Source organism: Bos mutus, chromosome 18 (assembly GCF_027580195.1).
Source record: "Bos mutus isolate GX-2022 chromosome 18, NWIPB_WYAK_1.1, whole genome shotgun sequence".
In the NCBI taxonomy this organism is placed as follows: Eukaryota; Metazoa; Chordata; class Mammalia; order Artiodactyla; family Bovidae; genus Bos; species Bos mutus.
The window spans coordinates 11385526-11406382 of record NC_091634.1 but is presented as its reverse complement, the minus strand read 5'-3'; the positions used below and the strand labels follow the sequence as shown (position 1 = coordinate 11406382).

The window sequence follows — 20857 nt, the reverse complement described above, 5'->3', positions numbered from 1 at the left end:
TGGACAGCGGAGCCCAGCAGGTTATAGTCTGTAAGGTCACAAAGAGTCCGTCGTGACTGAGCGACCGAGCACTCTGCTTGAGCCCTGCCTCTGCACGTATGTCTGCTGAAGTTGCCTGGAAACTCACAGAGTCCGGTGACCATTCATGATGGTGACGGTGGTGATAATCACAAATACTGGGGAGGCATATTATGTGCTAGGAAATGGTGCCAGGCTCTTTTTAAACTTACATGATCATTAGTAAGACGACGTCTGATTCATTGCTCTCACTGCTTTTCTTTGCCCTACCTAGCTCTTGCCTCAGGAAGGTTTGCTGGATGAGTAAAAGTAAAAATTTGGGCAGCGGAGACAGACTGAAGGCGGTGCTGGATAGAGGTGTGCATATAATCTGGGAACGGTTTGGAATGAACAGGGTTAAGTGGGTCATCGGGATTGAAAGTGCATTTCAAGACCCCGTTTCAAAATGATTTTGATTTATTACATTTAAGTATATTTATTGATTTTGTTTGCTATTTTCCTGCTTTTGTTTACAGTCGGGAGGACCACCTAGGTACTCAGAAATTCTTGGTTTCTTTCAGGTAAGTAAGCGTAAGGCTGTGTGAAGGGGCAGCCCCAGGAAAAGACTGACAAGTGAAGAAGGCACTGGAGGGGGCAGTAATCTCAGGGGAAATGCTTTGGGGATGATTTAGGGAGTGGGGACAGGAATAGGGGAACGTGAGATGGGAGAAGAGCGGCCTCTAGGTGCACTCTCGGCTTTGTTGACTGAGAATGTTTCATCTGGAGGGTGGGGTCTCAGAGCACCTATAAGGGCAGAGCAAAGCTTTCTAGCAGACATCGTGTGAGAAACTGCTGGCAGGCTCTGGAGGGCTTGTTTGACTTCCTGTGATGTCTCTGGTGTCCTAGGGTGAAGAGGAAAGGGAGACAATGCAGTTAAAAACATTCTTAGAATTTAAATTTTCTTATGAGAGCTTTTAAAATGTTACCAGTGAGACTCATCCCGGGGAGGGGGGCGGAATTTTAAATGAAAAAATATCTACAGTAAGGAGATAAAGGATGCCCCAACCCTGTCTTCCACTCCTGATTCTGGTGAGCAGACTGTTGTTACTAGTTTGCGGCATAGTTTTCCATACCTTTTGTATATAAACATAATTGTTGTTGTTGTTTAGTCACTAAGTGGCATTTCTTTGCCACCCCATAGCCCGCCAGACTCCTCTATCTGTGGGATTTCTCAGGCAAGAATGCTGGAATGAGTTGCCATTTCTTTCTCCAGGGATAATCCCATTCTTGATCATGTAATATCATAATAATGCCACAATATCCATCAGTTTAACACTTGCCAGTATACTTTTTATAAGACATTTAATTATACCTAGACTAGGGAGGAATCCCATTGTTTGACACCGATACTGGTGGTGTTATCAGAGATCAGTGGCCAGGTCCCCAACAGCCCCATCTCCCTCCACTTTGATAAGCAATGGCATTCTATCATCAGAGGCTTTGGCGAGCCATCTCTAGTATTAGGGGAATTGTGTTTTGCTTTTCCTGCTCTTCCTGTTTCCCCACACGTTGACCTTGAGTGGGATGAGCTGAGATGCATGCTAATCCTGATCTTCATTTAATCTCTCTTGTCTCTTAACCTCTGCTTCGTCCCTAGCTGGGGCTTCCCTGGTGGCTCAGATGGTAAAGAATCCATCTGCAGTGCAGGAGACCCAGGTTTGATCCCTGGGTCAAGAAGAACCCCTGGGGAAGGAAATGACAACCCACTCCAGGATTCTTGCCTGGAAAATCCCAAGGACAGAGGAGCCTGGAGGGCTACAGTCCGTGGGGCCTAAAAGAGTCAGACATGACTGAGTGACTGACACTTTCATTCTCATCCCTACTTGATTCCACAGAGCAACTCTGGTTTAAGAAGGGTCATTCTTTGACAACTTACTGGTTTTCTTCATCCTGCCCTTGAAACGATCACAGGGACACGGCTTTGTCAGCCTGGGCGCTGCCATGAGCGTTCTTCTGGGGGCTCTCAGGAACCAATCTGAAATAAGGGGGTTGCTGCTTAGGACGGTTCATGTGTTGGAGGGCCAGGACTTGACTTACCATCTCCCTTGCCTCCCAGTTGTTTTTCATATGCAGTGGGAAAGGGTCAACACAGAACAGTCATATGACCACCACGGTCTCTAAGTTGTTTTGCTGACCTGTATGAACAAGAATGGGCTTCCCCGATAGCTCAGTTGGTAAAGAATCCACCTGCAATGCAGGAGACCCTGGTTCAATTCCTGGGTTGGGAAGATCCGCTGGAGAAGGGAAAGGCTATCCACTCCAGTATTCTGGCCTGGGGAATTCTCTGGACTGTACAGTCCATGGAGTCGCAAAAAGCCAGACATGACTGAGTGTGTTTCACTTTCAAGGGCAAGAATTTGGTGGCAGGTTTGGAGGAAGCATCAGAGTGTCATTAAGGAGACCAAAAAAATGAGCAATGAGTGGCAGGGAGGTTCGAGAGGGAGGGGACATATATACACATAGGCCTGATACACGTTGTTGTGTGGCGGAAACCAACACAATATTGTAAAGCAATGATCCTCGAATTAAACATAAATTTCAAAAAACGAGGAATAAGAGGTGTCTGCCTTTCAGTGGCTGCTTTACTTCGACTAAGCCATTTTGCCCCTCTGATTTCTGTCTTGCCTGTGAGTAAAATAAGGCTGAGAATGGGGTCCAGTAAGGTCTTGGAAGGCAGCCCTGGGCTGTCGGGGAAAAGGGCAAGGGAGAGGGGGCTAGCCAGACCTTCAGCCAGCTCCCCTGGACCCTGGAGGAGTCTGGCTCTTATATGAGACTCAGGAAGAAATGAGTGGTGGGCTGGGGGAGAGGGCAGGGGGCAAGGACAGCTCAGGTAACATCTGCTCTGCTCTCAGAGGGATTCAGGAGAGCAAGTGGGGATCTCCACGGCGCACTGTTGTCGATATTTGTGTTGCTGACCTTGGCATTCACATTCTTGGCCTCCTTCTCGGAGCCACCTCCCAGAAGCCTGGCGTTGGTCCCTCTGGCCTCTCGCGACCCCTGTAGGAAGGAAACTGGTCACTTCCAGGCACTGGAAGGGGAAGGCACCAAGAGACTCGATCCCTGATCACTGTGCCTCTGGGTCAGCGCAGCTCCATTGCTCTTCCTTCTTACTCAGGGGTCTAGGGTACTTCAAGAGAGGAGTATTTTCTATGTATAAGGAATTGAAGTGTAAAATCTGGCCTAGAGAAAAGCTTAGCTGGAGGTAGGCAGAGAAAGAACAGCTTCTGGATAGAAGAGAGGACAAAAGGTCGGGGTGTTGATAAGACCTGACAACCTCCCCATTAAGGTCCCTGCCCTGCACTCATTATAATCCTCCTGACTCAAGAAATAAGAGCAAAGAGTAGATTATTCCATAAACCAGCCAGGAACTTCACCTGGCCTCTGTGTTTGCTTGTATTTGAATCCATAGTCCCAGTTTAACTATTAATATAAGAGGATGGTATTTATCTTTGTCCCTCTGGAACAAATCCATTTCTCCTTTTGTCTCTATTCAAGTCTGCCTTGTCGCCTGATGCTCTCTGATTTCCGTTTTGTGTTTCTTGATATCATTACCAAGTTGTTGTTATAGCATTGCACTAATTAAGTGAATCACCATCTCTTTTATTTTGAGGTGAGAACACTGAGGCCCAGAGACAGTTAATGCAATGCCCAAGTTCACAGGTGACTCATCAGGAGCTAAAACCTAGGTCCAAGGCTCTTAGCCTATTATTCTGTCTTCAAACCTACATGACCTAATGTCATGGGAGCTATTTATCGTAAGTAATTTTCTAATTAGTAGGCAATCTTATAAGGAATTACTCTGTTATTGTCATTTATTTCCTAACTTTGTCATTGCTTCTCAGTTATTTATTTTTCCATGAAAAGCATATTAAGCAGGTATGTGGTTATTGTAAGAGATAAAGCAAGATCAGGTTTTGTTTGGAGATTTCTGGGCAGGAGGATTGTGTAGTGTTATTTCTGCTCACCAGACTTGGTCCGACATTGCAGCTACCCTTGCCTGGGAAATGGGAATTGAGCCTGTAAATGCACCCCTGGTGGCCCCAGTGAGCTTTCCCCATCTCATTGCCCTTGTGCCTTTGTAGCTACTTGAGGATGAAATTTTACTCACTCCATTTACTGAACACTGAGTAAGTTCACATTATCCATCGTTTACTCTTCGCAACAGTTGTACATGCTAAGTGGTATTTCACTCATTTCAAAATGAGGCTTAAAAAAGTTAAGCATCTTGTCCAGGCTTCCAAGAGGCTTCCCAGGTGGTGCAGTGGTCAAAGAATCCACCAGCCAAGCAGGAGACATGGGTTTGATCCCTGAGTGGGGAAGATCCCCTGGAGAAGGAAATGGCAACCCACTCCAGTATTCTTGCCTGGAGAATGCCATGGACAGAGGAGCCTGATGGGCTGTAGTCCATGGGGTCACAAAGAGTCGGACATGACTGAGCGCGCGCACACACACACCCCCCGCCAGGAGCCAAGATTTGGATCACGGTCGATCCCCTGAATTCAAGTCTGAGTCTAAAGGTCTGGGTGGGTCTAAATGTGTCACCGTGTTTGAGAATTATTGGTAAAGCAGTGGCTCCCCTGGGGAGTGGGTCCCCCTCCAGGGGATGTTTGGCCATGTCTGGAGATATTTTTGGCTGTATTAACGGGGTAGGGGCAGGAAGAGGCTGCTGTTGGCTTCTAGAGGGTAGAGGCCACTCGGACGTTGCTAAACAGGTTAGAAAGAACATAGAAGTGCACCCTACCCCCCTTGCAAGAAGAATTATTAATCTCTAATGTCAACAGAGCTGCTATGAAACCAAGGTGTCCAGTCTCCAAAGGGGAACATTTTGAACTTAGAAACCTGAGGATTTATTCTTCCACTTAGATATGTTTACCTAGCACCTTGCCGGGTCACAGGAGGGACATGGAAACAAGACACTAGGGTGTGCCAGTGGCGAGGTTACAGCGCAGAAGGGCAGTGGTTGGGGGTAGGAGACGCACCAACACTCAAGGTGGAATGTGGATCGTGCAGAGAGAGTGCAGTCGGGGCCAAGCTTGTGCAGGGGAGGGAGGAGGCTCATGTCTGCCTCTGGGTCACATCAGGGCAGCGGTGGGAGCAGAACCGAGCTGGTAGGAAGACACAAGAGCAGCTGGGGAGCAGCCGAGGTTCCGAGATTCTGGCTGAGAGGAACACGGGCCCTTGTTAGTGCAGGGTGTGGGGGGATGGCCGGGAAAGGCGGCTGTAACTGAAGCTTGGAGTCCAGGCAGAGGTCTCCAGCCTGGGGGCTCGTCACAGCGGTGGAAAAGACTTCCCTCCCAGAATGCAGGTCTAGGGCCTCCCCCGCCGGGCCATGGGGCTCAGCGGCTTCCACAGAAGTGTATAAGGGAGAAGATGCTGGAAATGGGTGCAGGAGGGTAGACTTCTGATTTTAGGACCCACTTGATGCTGAGTGTGTAACAAAGCTACTTCACCTCTAAGTAGCGCTTGGGGAGATGGTCACTTAGAGTGGGAACGTAGGTGGGGAGGGGGCCCCGTCTGCACAGTTGTTCTGCTAAGAACTGGGCCACTCCGGCTATAGGGAACAGTGGGGTGGATTCGGAGCTCCTAAACCAGGATCTGCTTCCTAAAGGTGAGCTGTTTGAACAGGGCCTGTGTCAGTCTTGCCCCCCGCCAGGCCACAGGCGTGAGGCCATGTACCAAGAACACAGAAGCAGAGCTGAGAACCAAAGTCGCCTCCAAAGCTGACTGAGCCCCTTTGTAACTGTTGCCTGGAGAGTCCCATGGACAGAGGAACCTGGCGGGCTACAGTCCATAGGTCACAAAGAGTCTGACGTGGCTGACTGAAGTGACACGCACACACGCATGTAATCATTGCCAAAAGCCCATGATCATCACTAACAGGTTTCCTGACTCCAAATTAGTCAAAGATGCCCACTCCAGTAAACACCCTATAAAGCCCCAACCAGTCCCCTAACGCCAGCCTTCCAGCAGGAATTGTCTTTGTCTTGAGGCTATAAAAATTGGCTATTAACCCACGAACACTATCGACTCTCCCTGGCCTGTCAGGAGTTGTCGGCCCGCTGTGCTTGCAGGGCCCACGTTATCTCTGCTCTTTGTTCTTAATAAGCTCACTCCCTTCTGCAGTGCTCTGTGTCTGGAAATTCTTTTCCAACCAGCACTCGGATTGCCCCAACAGCTCGGTGTGGTCACAGCTTCAAACATGGGTACTACCTGGTGATGTGATTTTCCGGTTTATCAACTTACCATGAAATAGCATTAAGAACTGTTGGGGCACGTCTAGTGTACTAGGAAAAATATAATCGAGGATGACTGACTGGATGCACACTTGCCTTCAACACCCTCTCTGCACGGCCTCCAGGCCCGGCCCCCAGGACACTCAATACCCCCAAACAGGGACTGGGGGAGAGGTAAGGTCCTCTCCCGCCAGCTACCCTTGCAGACACTCCATACACCCGGGCTCCTTTAACTTCACGACACTCTTAGGATTTACGTTCAGTTCATTCATTTTTGTAAATAAAGAAACAGGCGCCCAGACAGGCTAAATCACCGCTAACCCCGTAGCCTGCAGGGGCTACATTTTACCGCGTGTGCAGTCATGCTCTTTCCTGTTTTGCCACGTTTCTCCCCTCTTTTTATCTTTCATAGAAAGTGGACTTTTTTTTTACCTGTGTGTGAGCTGCTGGAGACCACAGACATCAGCATTAGTGGCAGCAACAGGAGGAGGGAAGAGATCAGAACCTTCATTTCACCTGTCGATGCTGCTGCGCGTCGACTCTTCAGCAGCTCCCAGTGAGAGGGTCTCCACTGCTCCTGGCGGCTCAGGCTGTTCGTGGTATGTGGCTCGGGTTGGGGGGTGGATCTGCACTTTACTCCCAGGCCAGCATTCTCATTAGAGGGCGGGAAGGGCCGAGTGGCGCTGGCCTTGTTAGGTAACAGGTTGGACCATGTGTTTTATGGGAATCTGGGAGGCAAAACTGGCCAAACAAATGAAGCCTTTATAGGAACATGAGAGGGTGACTGGTAACCTGGCCGCTGTACTCGTCCCCTCCCTCCCTCCTGCCTCCCCACCCTGCAATGTGCTATGATTTCTTCTTTTGGCTTGTTTGAATTTCCTTATACGTTTGAGTAACGTTTTCTAGCTCAGTGTCTGGCAGGAAAAGTGAGGGCTAAGGGTTGGCAAAGAGGGTGACACGGCCTGTCTCCCCTCTGTCCTCCCCGCTCCCAGCCTCGGCACAGTATCAGATGTTGCCGTGTCCCCCACTGTGGACAGCGTCTTCCACGTCTGTGGCCATGTAAGGAGGGAGGCAGAGAGGATGGAGGAGAGGCTCTTCTCCCTTGCCGAAACCCTGCCCTGGGGCACTGGGTCAAAGCAGGCCTCCTTGTTGTTGGTCAGGCTGGTGGCCGTGGCCTCGTTGTTCAGTTGCTTAGTCATATCCAACTGTCTGCGATCCCATGGCCTGCAGCATGCCAGGCTTCCCCGTCCATCACTAACTCCTGGAGCTTGCTCAAACTCATGTCCATCGAGTCGGTGATGCCATCTAACCAGCTCATCCTCTATCGTCCCCTTCTCCTCCTGCCTTCAATCTTTCCCAACATCAGGGTCTTTTCCAGTGAGTCAGCTCTTTGCACCAGGTGGCCAAAGTATTGGAACTTTGTGGTATATGGCCTCATGGCTCCTGCCTAGGGGAGAGGGACATGGGTTGGCGGAAGACCCTCAAGGCTTCAGGTCCAAGAGGATTTGAGAAGCAAAAGACACAGTAGGGACAGTGTCTGCCCAGGCTGTTGGGGCTCCTGGTATGGATCTTGTTTGAAATCAGTCCAAGATGAAAGAGAGAGGTGATACTTCTTGGAGCAAACATCAAGGGTCCAGAAGGGCAGCACTTACTGACGTGACTCATTCCAGAGACTTCGGGAACTGGGCTCAAAAATAGAAGAGAGGCTGGTCTTAAGGGCTGAGAGATGTTTGTGGGGCTAAAAGAAAGAAAATAAGTGCTTAGTCATGTCTGACTCTTTGCGACACTTTGGACTGTAGCCCACCAGGCTCCTCTGTCCATGGGGTTTTCCAGGCAAGAATACTGGAGCAGGTTGCCATTTCTTCCTCCAGGGGATCTTCCTGACCCAGGGATTGAACCTGAGTCTCCTGTGTCTCTTGTATTGCAAGTGGATTCTTTACCTGCTGAGCCATTGAAGAAGCCCTTGTGAGGCTGAGGGGAAGGTTAAAAAGGAAGTCCTCCCTGTTCCTCCAGGCAAGTGTGAGAGAAGGTGATGTGACTTTGTTCTAGTCAAGAGGAGGGAAGAGGCCAGGCATGGCTTCTGTTTGCTCATTCCTACCCTATCAATTTCAGATTATTTTCACCTGTGGACCTGGTGGAGCCTTGATTGTAGACTTTGCTACAAAGTTGATGAGCATCTGCAGCTGCCTGGCACTTCACTGGACAGTGGAGATTGTCCTTGAGTTGAAGGTTCCGTCTGAGCTTGGTCTAATGTGTAAAGTACTAATGTGGCTCCTCCCTGGAAAATTATTATTTAAAAAAATTTTTTTATTCATTTACTTATGGTTGCCCTGAGTTGTTGCTTTGCACAGGCTTTCTCTAGTTGCCGTGAGTGGGGGCTACTCTTCATTGTGGTGTTTCTCATCGTGGTGGCTTTTCTAGTTGTGGACATGGGCTCTAGACACACGGGCTCATGAGTTGTGGCACCCTGGCTTAGTTACTCTATAGCATGTGGAGTCTTCCCGGACCAGGGATCGATCCCATGTCCCTTGTTTTGGCAGGTGGATTCTTATCCACTGAGCCACTACTCCCTGGAAATTTCTAACCATGGTCTCAGTCCTTAGGACGCTCAAGTTTAACCAGGGAGCTGACAAACACTTCATAAAACCTAGGGATATTATGCAATCAAACTTCAGAAGTGGCAGCAGTTCACTGTGGACGGTGAGTAGCTCAAAAAACTTGGGGTTCAGTGGAACTCGGGCTGGGTCTGGAGGGTGGGGTAGGGTTTCTGTTGATGTAGGGCAGGGAGGAGGGCAGGACCGAGAAGGAGCACAGAGCTGACTGGGTGGGGATTTTTGAGGCAGGGCTGTTAATTGTTCACTTGTAAGTTCCTAAACTTATGTAGGGTGGCACTTTGTGGGTGCTCTACAAATATTTGTTGAATTGACTGATATTTTTGTAAGCCTTTATCTAGACATGGTATGTTAGAAAGCATGTGACAGTGCAGTCCATTATCGGTAAAACATTTTTCTGATAGAAGGTCACGCACACACGTGGAGCCTGAGGTGGTATTTTACTTCCCCATCGAGTCCTCCTCCAGTCTGCCCCAAGGCTGCTAATCAGGGGGCTCCTCCCCGCAGCTTCCTCCAGGTCCCCTCAGTCTGTTCACCCCCATCATCTCCCCAAGTCCTGGCTCCCTAGCGGTTCACTCCATCTAATCTTCCCCTCTATGGACTTGAAAAGGGATGTTGGGTCCTGTTTCCCATGGGAGAGGACTTTGGGTCTCTCAACTGCATTGATGTAAGACACTCCCGAGACAGACTTTTCTCTTGTTAATACAGACAACCACTTAGGGCTTCCCAGGTGGCGCTAGTGGTAAAGAATCCACCTGCCAATGCAGGAAACGCAAAAGACATAGGTTCGCTCTTTGGGTCAGGAAGATCCCCTGGAGTAGGCAAAACCCTCTCCAGTATTCTCGCCTGAAAAATCCCACGGTCAGAGGAGCCTGGGGAGCTGCAGTCCATCGGGTCATAAAGAGTCAGACACGACTGAGCACGCACACTTAGAGCTCATCCCGAGAGCTTCAGTTATGTCAAGCACAATGTTTGTGTCTTACAAAGGTCTCCTTCCAGGAAGGAGGTGAGGGGAAAGTGGGAGAAATAACCATTTTCTACTGTTATTTCGTTTCCACACTCTTCAGTATACTTAGTGTGTGTGTGTGTGTGTGAGTGTGTGTGTGCGTGTGTGTGTGTGCTCAGCCGTGTCTGACTCTTTGCCACCCTATAGACTGTAGCCCGCCAGGCTTCTCTGTCCATGTACAGTGCACTTAGACATTCAAAAATGCTTGTTGATTGTATCATACCCATGCTTCCTGTTGCTCTAAGAAGAGTCATTTATTTACACACACAGTCAGTGACACAAGAGATGTAGGAGGAGGGCATGGCAACCCTCTCCAGTATTCTTGCCTGGAGAATCCTATGGACAGAGGAGCCTGGTGAGCTACGGTCCATAGGGTTGCAAAGAGTTGGACAGGACTGAAGTGACTTAGCACGCACAGTCAGGGAGCATCGGAGTCCCCAGTGTATTTGGGTGGTGGCTTCTGAGAAGAAGAAGGTGTGACGTTTCTCTGAAGGGCTCTCACCCCACACATAGACCTGTGGAGGGTTAGTCCAACTGCTCCGTAATTTGTTCAAGGTCACAGTCAGTTTGCCAGTGAAGTTTGCCAGTCCAAGCCAGAGAAGAACTCCAGTTCCCTGACTTGCTGGAATTGCCTTAGTGGGCAGCTGCCTGGCTGCTGTGTGCGCCAGTGTGGTGGGTGGGGGGGCCCACCAATACCCTGCATTATCCAGAGGTAAATGTCTGGTTGAATCGTGACTGCAAAAATCTGGGACACTTGCATTCTCTCTCTTTTTCGCTTTGAACTTGGAATGAGGAAAACGAGAGCCTAGAAAACCCGGAGTGGATGGTTTTCTTGGGGGGCTGATCAGTTGTGCCCAGACGCCCGTGTTTACCTCTTATCAACATGTTTCTCACGAGACTGCAGTGCTCTGATGCTTGGTTGGATTCTCTCCCTCAGTAAGGGCAGGGACCAGGTCTGATTCATCCTTGTGTCTCTAGCGCAATGCAGGCTCTAATAGATATTTCTTTTTTAAAAAAATTTTTTTATTTTAATTGGAGGATAATTACAATATTGTGATGGTTTTTGCCATCCATCAGTATGAATCGGCCATAGGTACATATATGTCCCCCCACCCCATTCTGAAAGCCCCTCCCACCTCCCTCCCTACCCTCCAGGTTGTCACAAAGCACCAGCTTTGGGTGCCCTGCTCCATACATCAAACTCGGGTTGGTTATCTATTTTACATATGGTAATGTGTATGTTTCAAAGCTATTCTCTCAAATTATCCCACCCTCCCCTTCTCCCACTGAGTCCAAAGGTCTGTTCTTTACATATGTGTCTCCTTTGCTACCTTGCACGTAGGATTGTCGGTACTGTCTTTCTAGATTCCACATATATGCGTTAATACACGATATTTGTCTTTCTCTTTCTGACTTATTTCACTAAATATTTCTTAAAAATAAAACAACAGGGTTTCCCTGGAGGCTCAGTGGTAATGATAACCTAGAGATGTGGAGGTGGGAGGGAGGTTTCAGAGGGAGGGGGACATGTGTTTGCCTGTGGCTGATTCATGGTGATGTATGGCAGAAACCATCACAATATTGTAAAGTATATTATCTTCCAATGAAAAATAAAAAATAAAAAAAAAAAAGAATCTGCCTGCCAGTGCTGGAGACATGGGTTCTATCCCTGGCCCGGGAAGATCCCACATGCCGTGGAACAACTAAGCCCGTGAACCACAACTCCTGAACCTGCGCTCTACAACCCAGGATCAACAACTACTGAGCCCACGTGCTGCAATTGCTGAAGCTGGAGCGCCCCAGGGCCCGTGCTCCGCAGCAAGAGAAGCCACGGCAATGAGAAGCCTGTGCCCTGCAACTGGAGAATAGCCCCCGATAGCCACAACCAGAGAAAAGCCCGTGCAATAGTGAAGACCCAGCACAGACCGTAAGTAAAACAACAAAAAGTATACACATCCACAGATATGGAGTGACTGGGGCAGAAGCATAAGTCGAGACTCCAATCTCCTCGCGTGAACTGAGGTGGAATTTGACTTCTAGATACAGGGGAAGTGCTCGGCATGAGGACGTGGCTCATCCTATAGCTCTGCAGCTGTGCTTGGAACGCTCCCAGGATTGGAGTCTCTGCTCTGGTTGACATACTTCACTTACCTGTCAGAAAGTGACCGGAAAGTGTCGGGGAGCTTCAGAATACGTCATTTTGGAAATGGCTCAGGGAAGACGTAGGGGGTGCATGGTGGTTCTTTACAAGTATTTGAAGGTCTGTTGTGTGAAAAGGGTTGAGACTTGTTTCCATGCCTACAGAGAGTAACAGGAGGCTTGGCGAGTCTGCACCAGACACATTTTGGCTCAGGATGAAAAAGAACTGTCAGATGAAAGTAAGTTTCTTTGGAAAGCTCCAAGTTTACTGGCAGAGTTCAGGCAGGAGCGGGGTGTCTGAAAATAACTGTCACAGTGACTTATTGTTTCTTGAAGATTCCAAGAGTAGAGCTTGGCTTGGAACCCAGGATTCCATTAATACCACATTTTATTAGGTATTGTAAAATCTGCCCTTTGAAAAGTGACATTACTCTATGAGGTCAGCCCAGGTCTCTGTGACTCTCGTTTCCAGTCAGTTTGGGTGGTTGTGATTCTCTTACCTACGCTGAGACTTGGACTTCACCCGCTCCGCCAACCTCCCGCCTCCTTTATAGCTGCTGCTGCTGCTGCTAAGTCGCTTCAGTCGTGTCCGACTCTGTGCGGCCCCGTAGATGGCAGCCCACCAGGCTCCTCCGTCCATGGGATTCTCCAGGCAAGATTAGTGGAGTGGGGTGCCTTTATAGCTGAGAACGGTCAAAATCAAGTGTATTTATTGCATGTTCATACCCACAAGGTGGCAGCACTGCCCCACCTGTGTTTCCAACCACTTTATTCTGTTAGTCGCTCAGTCGTGTAACTCTCTGCAATCCCCTGGACTGTAGCCCACCAGGCTCCTCTGTCCGTGGGGATTCTCCAGGCAAGAATACTGGAGTGGGTTGCCCTGCCCTCCTCTAGGGGATCCTCCAGATCCAAGGATCGAAGCCGCGTCTCTTGCACTCCAGGCGGATTCTTACTGTCTAAGCCATTACAAAGGCTCCACTCTATTCTGGGATGTGGGCAAATCTGAGAGCTCTGATTTGGATTAGAAAACGGGCACAAGTGAAATGACTCAGTTCAGTTCAGTCGCTCAGTCGTGTCCGACTCTTTGCGACCCCATGAATCGCAGCACGCCAGGCCTCCCTGTCCATCACCAACTCCCGGAGTTCACTCAGACTCACGTCCATCGAGTCAGTGATGCCATCCAGCCATCTCATCCTCTGTCGTCCCCTTCTCCTCCTGCCCCCAATCCCTCTCAGCATCAGAGTCTTTTCCAATGAGTCAATTCTTCACATGAGGTGGCCAAAGTACTGGAGTTTCAGCTTTAGCATCATTCCTTCCAAAGAAATCCCAGGGCTGATCTCCTTCAGAATGGACTGGTTGGATCTCCTTGCAGTCCAAGGGACCCTCAAGAGTCTTCTCCAACACCACAGTTCAAAAGCATCAATTCTTCGGCGCTCAGCCTTCTTCATGGTCCAACTCTCACATCCATACATGACCACAGGAAAAACCATAGCCTAGACTAGACGGACCTTTGTTGGCAAAGTAATGTCTCTGCGTTTGAATATGCTGTCTAGGTTGGTCATAACTTTCCTTCCAAGGAGTAAGCGTCTTAATTTCATGGCTGCAGTCACCATTTGCAGTGATTTTGGAGCCCCAAAAAATAAAGTGTGACACTGTTTCCACTGTTTCCCCATCTATTTGCCATGAAGTGATGGGACCAGATGCCATGATCTTCGTTTTCTGAATGTTGAGCTTTAAGCCAACTTTTTCACTCTCCTCTTTCACTTTCATCAAGAGGCTTTTTAGTTCCTCTTCACTTTCTGCCATAAGGGTGGTGTCATCTGCATATCTGAGGTTATTGATATTTCTCCCGGCAATCTTGATTCCAGCTTGTGCTTCTTCCAGTCCAGCATTTCTCCTGATGTACTCTGCATATAAGTTAAATACACAGGGTGACAATATACAGCCTTGATGTACTCCTTTTCCTATTTGGAACCGGTCTGTTGTTCCATGTCCAGTTCTAACTGTTGCTTCCTGACCTGCATACAAATTTCTCAAGAGGCAAATCAGGTGGTCTGGTATTCCCATCTCTTTCAGAATTTTCCACAGTTTATTGTGATCCACACAGTCAAAGGCTTTGGCATAGTCAATAAAGCAGAAATAGATGTTTTTCTGGAGCTTTCTTGCTTTTTCCATGATCCAGCGGATATTGGCAATTTGATCTCTGGTTCCTCTGCCTTTTCTAAAACCAGCTTGAACATCTGGAAGTTCACAGTTCACGTATTGCTGAAGCCTGGCTTGGAGAATTTTGAGCATTACTTTACTAGCGTGTGAGATGAGTGCAATTGTGCTGTAGTTTGAGCATTCTTTGGCATTGCCTTTCTTTGGGATTGGAATGAAAACTGACCTTTTCCAGTCCTGTGGCCACTGCTGAGTTTTCCAAATTTGCTGGCATATTGAGTGCAGCAGTTTCACAGCATCATCTTTCAGGATTTGAAATAGCTCCACTGGAATTCCATCACCTCCACTAGCTTTGTTTGTAGTGATGCTTTCTAAGGCCCACTTGACTTCACATTCCAGGATGTCTGGTCTAGGTCAGTGATCACACCATCGTGATTATCTTGGTCGTGAAGATCTTTTTTGTACAGTTCTTCTGTGTATTCTTGCCACCTCTTCTTCATATCTTCTGCTTCTGTTAGGTCCATACCATTTCTGTCCTTTATCGAGCCCATCTTTGCATGAAATGTTCCCTTGGTATCTCTAATTTTCTTGAAGAGATCTCTAGTCTTTCCCATCCTGTTGTTTTCCTCTATTTCTTTGCATTGATCGCTGAGGAAGGCTTTCTTATCTCTTCTTGCTATTCTTTGGAACTCTGCATTCAGATGCTTATATCTTTCCTTTTCTCCTTTGCTTTTCACTTCTCTTCTTTTCACAGCTATTTGTAAGGCCTCCCCAGACAGCCATTTTGCTTTTTTGCATTTCTTTTCCATGGGGATGGTCTTGATCCCTGTCTCCTGTACAATATCACAAACCTCATTCCATAGTTCATCAGGCACTCTATCTATTAGATCTAGGCCCTTAAATCTATTTCTCACTTCCACTGTATAATCATAAGGGATTTGATTTAGGTCATACCCAAATGGTCTAGTGGTTTTCCCTACTTTCTTCAATTTAAGTCTGAATTTGGCAATAAGGAGTTCATGATCTGAGCCACAGTCAGCTCCTGGTCTTGTTTTTGCTGACTGTATAGAGCTTCTCCATCTTTGGCTGCAAAGAATATAATCTATCTGATTTTGGTGTTGACCATCTGGTGATGTCCATGTATAGAGTCTTCTCTCATGCTGTTGGAAGAGGGTGCTTGTTATGACCAGTGCATTTTCTTGGCAAAACTCTATTAGTCTTTGCCCTGCTTCATTCTGTATTCCAAGGCCAAATTTGCCTGTTACTCCAGGTGTTTCTTGATTTCCTACTTTTACATTCCCGTCCCCTATAATGAAAAGGACATCTTTTTTGGGTGTTAGTTCTAAAAGGTCTTGTAGGTCTTCATAGAACCATTCAACTTTAGCTTCTTCAGCATTACTGGTTGGGGCATAGACTTGGATTACTGTGATATTGAATGGGTTGCCTTGGAAATGAACAGAGATCATTCTGTTGTTTTTGAGATTGCATCCAAGTACTGCATTTCAGACTCTTTTGTTGACCATAATGGCCACTCCATTTCTTCTGAGGGATTCCTGCCCGCAGTAGTAGATATAATGGTCATCTAAGTTAAATTCACCCATTCCAGTCCATTTTAGTTCGCTGATTCCTCGAATGTCGACATTCACTCTTGCCATCTCTTGTTTGACCACTTCCAATTTGCCTTGATTCATGGACCTGACATTCCAGGTTCCTATGCAAGATTGCTCTTTATAGCATCGGACCTTGCTTCTATCACCAATCACATCCACAGCTGGGTATTCTTTTTGCTTTGGCTCCATCCCTTCATTCTTTCTGGAGTTATTTCTCCACTGATCTCCAGTAGCATATTGGGCACCTACTGACCTGAGGAGTTTCTCTTTCAGTATCCTATCATTTTGCCTTTTCATACTGTTCATGGGGTTCTCAAGGCAAGAATACTGAAGGCCATTCCCTTCTCCAGTGGACCACATTCTGTCAGATCTCTCCACCATGACCCGCCCATCTTGGGTTGCCCCATGGGCAAGGCTTAGTTTCATTGAGTTAGACAAGGCTGTGGTCCTAGTGTGATTAGATTGACTAGTTTTCTGTGAGTATGGTTTCAGTGTGTCTGCCCTCTGATGCCCTCTTGCAACACCTACCGTCTTACTTGGGTTTCTCTTACCTTGGACGTGGGGTATCTCTTCACGGCTGCTCCAGCAAAGTGCAGCCGCTGCTCCTTACCTTGGACGAGGGGTATCTCCTCACTGCCACCCTTCCTGACCTTCAACGTGGGATAACTCCTCTAGGCCCTCCTGCGCCCACGCAGCCACTGCTCCTTGGGCGTGGGGTTGGTCCTCCCGGCCGAACCTTTTTTTCCCCCCGCTAAGTGACAGAGTTGAGGTGAGTCTCAAGCAATTGCTTTGTAAAAGTGGCAGGCACGTTAAGGTGCTAATTGATCTCCTGATTATCTTGATCAAATACAGATCTGATTCTTCTAGTGGGGCCTGAGAGTCTGCATTTAAAAAAATATTTGTTTGTCTATTTTTGGCTGTGCTGGGTCTTTGTTACTGCACGAGCTCTTCTCTAGTTGCTGCAAGCAGGGACGACTCTCAAGTTGCAGTCCAGGGCTTCTCATTGTGGTGGCTTCTCTTGTGATAAAGCATGGGCTCTAAGGGCACGCAGGCTTCTCTAGTTATGGCTCCTGGGTTCTAGAGCACAGGCTCAATAGTTATGGTTCATGGACTTGGTTACTCTGCAGCATGTGGAATCTCCCCGGACCAGGGATCAAACCTGTGTCTCCTGCATTGGCAGGCAGATGATTTACCTCTGAGCCACCGGGGAAGCCCAAGATTCTGCATTTTTTAATAAGATTTTGAATGATGCCATTCCTACTGGCTATTGGACCACACTCTGAGTCATAACGCTTAGAAGTCATTTACCTGGGCCTTTATCGAGAGGAAAGTATAATTCAAAAGGATACTTGCATCCTACTGCTCATAGCAGCACTGTTTACAATAGCCAAGACATGGAGCCACCCTAAGAAGATGTGGTGTGTATATACACAATGGAATATTATTCCGCCACAAAAATCATGAAATAATGCCATTTGCAACATCATGGATGGACCTAGAAATAATCATACTAAGTGAAGTAGGTCAGACAAAGACAAACATCACGTGACATCACTTATATGTGAAATCTAAAAGAATGATGCAAATGAACTTATTTACAAAACAGAAGTAGACTCAAGGACAAATGACCCCGGGATCCAACCCGAGTCTCCTACGTCTCCTGCGTTGCAGGCAGATTCTTTACCTGCTGAGCCATCGGTGTAATTTGCCATAAATTGAAGGAGATGTTGAGACGGAAGCCATAGTATCAATAATATATTGTAATTGGACTTCGCTGGTGGCACAGTGGATAGGAATCCACCTGCCAGTCCAAAAGATATTGGTTCAATCCCTGGTCTGGGAAAATTCCACATGCTTTGGGTCAAGTCATGGCAGTGAGAATCCCGCACATCACGATGAGGAGTAGCCCCGGCTCACCATAACCAGAAAAGCCTCCGAAAAGCAATAAAGACTCACTGTAGCCAAAAATAAATAACTAAAATAAAAAACAATAGATTGTAATCAATTGTGTAACGTATTCACCTTGTTTAAATTTTCTGTATTATCTATAGATGGCTTATAAAGTGATTATAGTCTAAGTAATTAAAACTTGAAATTACTCCCCTCTTCCCCCGCCCAAGAAGTCGTTAGATTAGTTCTCCCTTCCCCTGATTAATGGATGAAGAAAGACTGACATCCAGAGAGAGAGGTTTCTTGCCTGACATAGCCGTGACTTCGGCACTTAGCTTTATACATCTTAACCCAAGCTTCTCACTCTCTTAGTCCGATTTTTACTCCACTATATGCTGTGGCCCCCTTTACTGCTGTGATGGCATCTCTGTAGCCTAGAACTCCCATTTTCACCACCATCCCCTCTGGTTTTTGCTCAAGGCGTCACTTTGCTTAACCTGTGTTTATGGAAATAATCAATAGCCCATCTATAATAAGAATAGAAAAGAGGTTTTTTTTTTTGGTTGTTGTTTTTTTGAGCCAAAGTGAGGGTTGCAGCCTAGGAGACTAGATGGCTCTGAGGAATTGCTTGGGAGAAGCATGGTTTTCAGCACAGCTTGTATCTTGTCAGAAGAAAGTCCACCAAACATGTCAGGAGTACATTCCTTCAAGATTTCAAATGAAAACAGGTCAGCAGAGTTAGTATGGCCTTGGCGCCTGGGAAGGCGTTCTTATTGTCAAGGAGTAAATAGCACCGGTATCCCTGGGAACCCCACGGACAGAGGAGCTACACAGTCCATGGAGTCGCACAGAGTCGAACACACCTCAGTAACTGAGCACTGAGCACACACAAGTTCCAGGAAAGCAGGCATTTAATTGTTCTGTTTGTTTGTTTCTAAGTATCCTGTTTCCTTCCTTCCTTTCTTCTCCTTTCTTTCTTTTTTATTGAGGTATAGTGTATTTATAATATTAAATTAGACTCAAGTGTACACCTTAGTGATTCGATACATTTATAGATTATACTCTACTTATTATGAGGAGCTTACTAGGTGGCTTTGGTGGTAAAGAATCCACCTGCCAACGCCGGAGATGTGGATTCTATCCCTGGGTGGGGACGATCCCCTGGAGGAGGAAATGGCAACCCACTCCAGTATTATTGTCTGGAGAATCCCCTGGACAGAGGAGCCTGGTGGGCTACAGTCCATGAGGTCACAGAGTCGGACACGGCTTAGTGACTGAGTATGCGTGCAACCGTATACAAGGATTCCATTTTCTCCACCTTCTTGCCAGCATTTGTTATTTATGGTATTTTTGATGATGGCCATTCTGACCAGAATGAGGTGATATCTCACTTTGATTTTGGTTTCCATTTTTCTGATTAAAGATAAAGATGTTGAGCATCTTTTCATAAACCTGTTGGCTATCTGTGTGTCTTCTTTGGAAAAATGTCTATTTTTCAGTTGGGTTGTTTTTTAATACTGAGTTCTATGAGCTATTTATATATGTTGGATATTACTCCCTTACCCGTCATATCGGGCTTCCTTGGTGCCTCAATGGTAAAGAATCTGCCTCCAGTGCAGGATTCACAGGAGACGCAGGTTTGATTCCTTGGTCAGGAAGATCCCCTGGAGGAGGGCATGGCAACCCACTCCAGTATTCTTGCCTGGAGAATCCCTTGGACAGAGGATCCTGGTGGGCTACAGTTGATAGGATTGCAATGAGTTGGATATAACTGAGAGGCTGAACACACACCCAGCACAGCAACAGACCTCTAGTTCTGGTCTAAGAAGTCAAGGCCTGGCGGGACGGGCTGAGGAAGTCAGAGGTTAACAGGAATGGAAAGAGGCGGATGGGGCTGCCATTGTTGAAAGGCTCTAATCTCTGGGTGTGTTTTCTGACCGTTTCTGCATTTGCGATCTCCTGCTCTTTGTGACCCTTCCAGGGACTCTCCCCACTCCTGCTTCCTCCTTACTACACACTTTTTTCCCCAGTGCACACCTTCCATGGCCAGAGAATGGCTGTGCAAACAGCTGACAGTTCAATAAAAATGACGTTTTATGGGGACAGGGATCCTGCCCCTTTCTTCCCGGACAGCAGCTGCAGTTTATAAAAGCAAGCTCTTATGAAGAACGACGTGTAATTGTGAGTGTGGTGTTAGAGAACAGGTGCCTACGTGAAGAGCAAGACAGGAAACAAAAGGCTGAGTGTGGAAATGGAAAGGGGCAAAATCCTGGAAATGGAAGGGGAAAAGAATCCCTCTAGAAGGTGGATTTCACTCAGAAGACTGCCGGGGTCCAGCCCCGGTGGATCCAGGGAATTCGAAGCGGGGACGGCGTCGGCGAGGATCAGGAAACGATTGCTTAATTAAATGTTAATTAAGGATACAAAGAGTAATAGAATAAGGATAGCTCAGTGAGGAAATTCAGTGGAGAAAAGAGGCTGAATAATTCAGCCAGAAGGTGAGAGAAAGAACAACACGGGGAGACCAAGCTTCGGTGAACAAGGCTCGCACTTTACTTTTCAAAGTAGTTTTTATACCTAAGTTATGCATAGAGGATAATGGGGGAAGGGGTAGAGTCACGCAGTAAGCCAGGCTTTCTTCCTGCAAACATATCATATGCAAAAGTTTAGGTGATTTGCATCATCTTCTGGCCTGGAGGCCTGTTAACATTTTAAGACCTTTTCTTCAGAAAACATATTTTTCTCTAAAGGTGATTAGTCGGGCGCCACCCTCCAAAAGCATTAAAGTTGCATTCCTATAGGGCAAAGGTGTGGTGGGCTATAACAAGAAAAAGAATTAACTCAAGGGTCCAAGGTTACAAACATTAAAGCTACTACTTACATTCCTGAATGTAATCAATGCACTGCCAGGGACACAGTAGGTAAGGGATATGGAAACTTAGCAGCAAACATTGGCCCAACAAGTGAAAAACCCTTCACCAATACAATTTCTAATCAATCTTTTAACTGCTCAAAGGAATCTGTATTTAGACAGTTTAGAACATCTCATGCCTCTCACAGTTGGGAGGCTCTGAGCAATCACATGTGGCCGGAAAAACCTATTCAGGCAGGCTAGAGGACTTCCAAAGGAGTTTGTAGGTTGAAACACCA

At 47.2% G+C, this 20857-nt stretch overlaps 1 protein-coding gene across 1 annotated transcript; it reads right to left on the bottom strand.

Annotated features, from left to right (window-relative positions):
* Window positions 1-456: 456 nt before the first annotated feature.
* CXCL17 (C-X-C motif chemokine ligand 17) lies at window positions 457-7031 on the bottom strand. The gene is made up of 4 exons (XM_005909937.3): window positions 6723-7031; window positions 2974-3054; window positions 1934-2032; window positions 457-899 (listed from the first exon to the last, which is right to left on the bottom strand). Exons 1-4 carry the CDS (start codon window positions 6799-6801, stop codon window positions 802-804), a joined length of 357 nt encoding a protein of 118 aa, XP_005909999.2. The 5' UTR covers window positions 6802-7031; the 3' UTR covers window positions 457-801.
* Between the last annotated feature and the right edge of the window lie 13826 nt (window positions 7032-20857).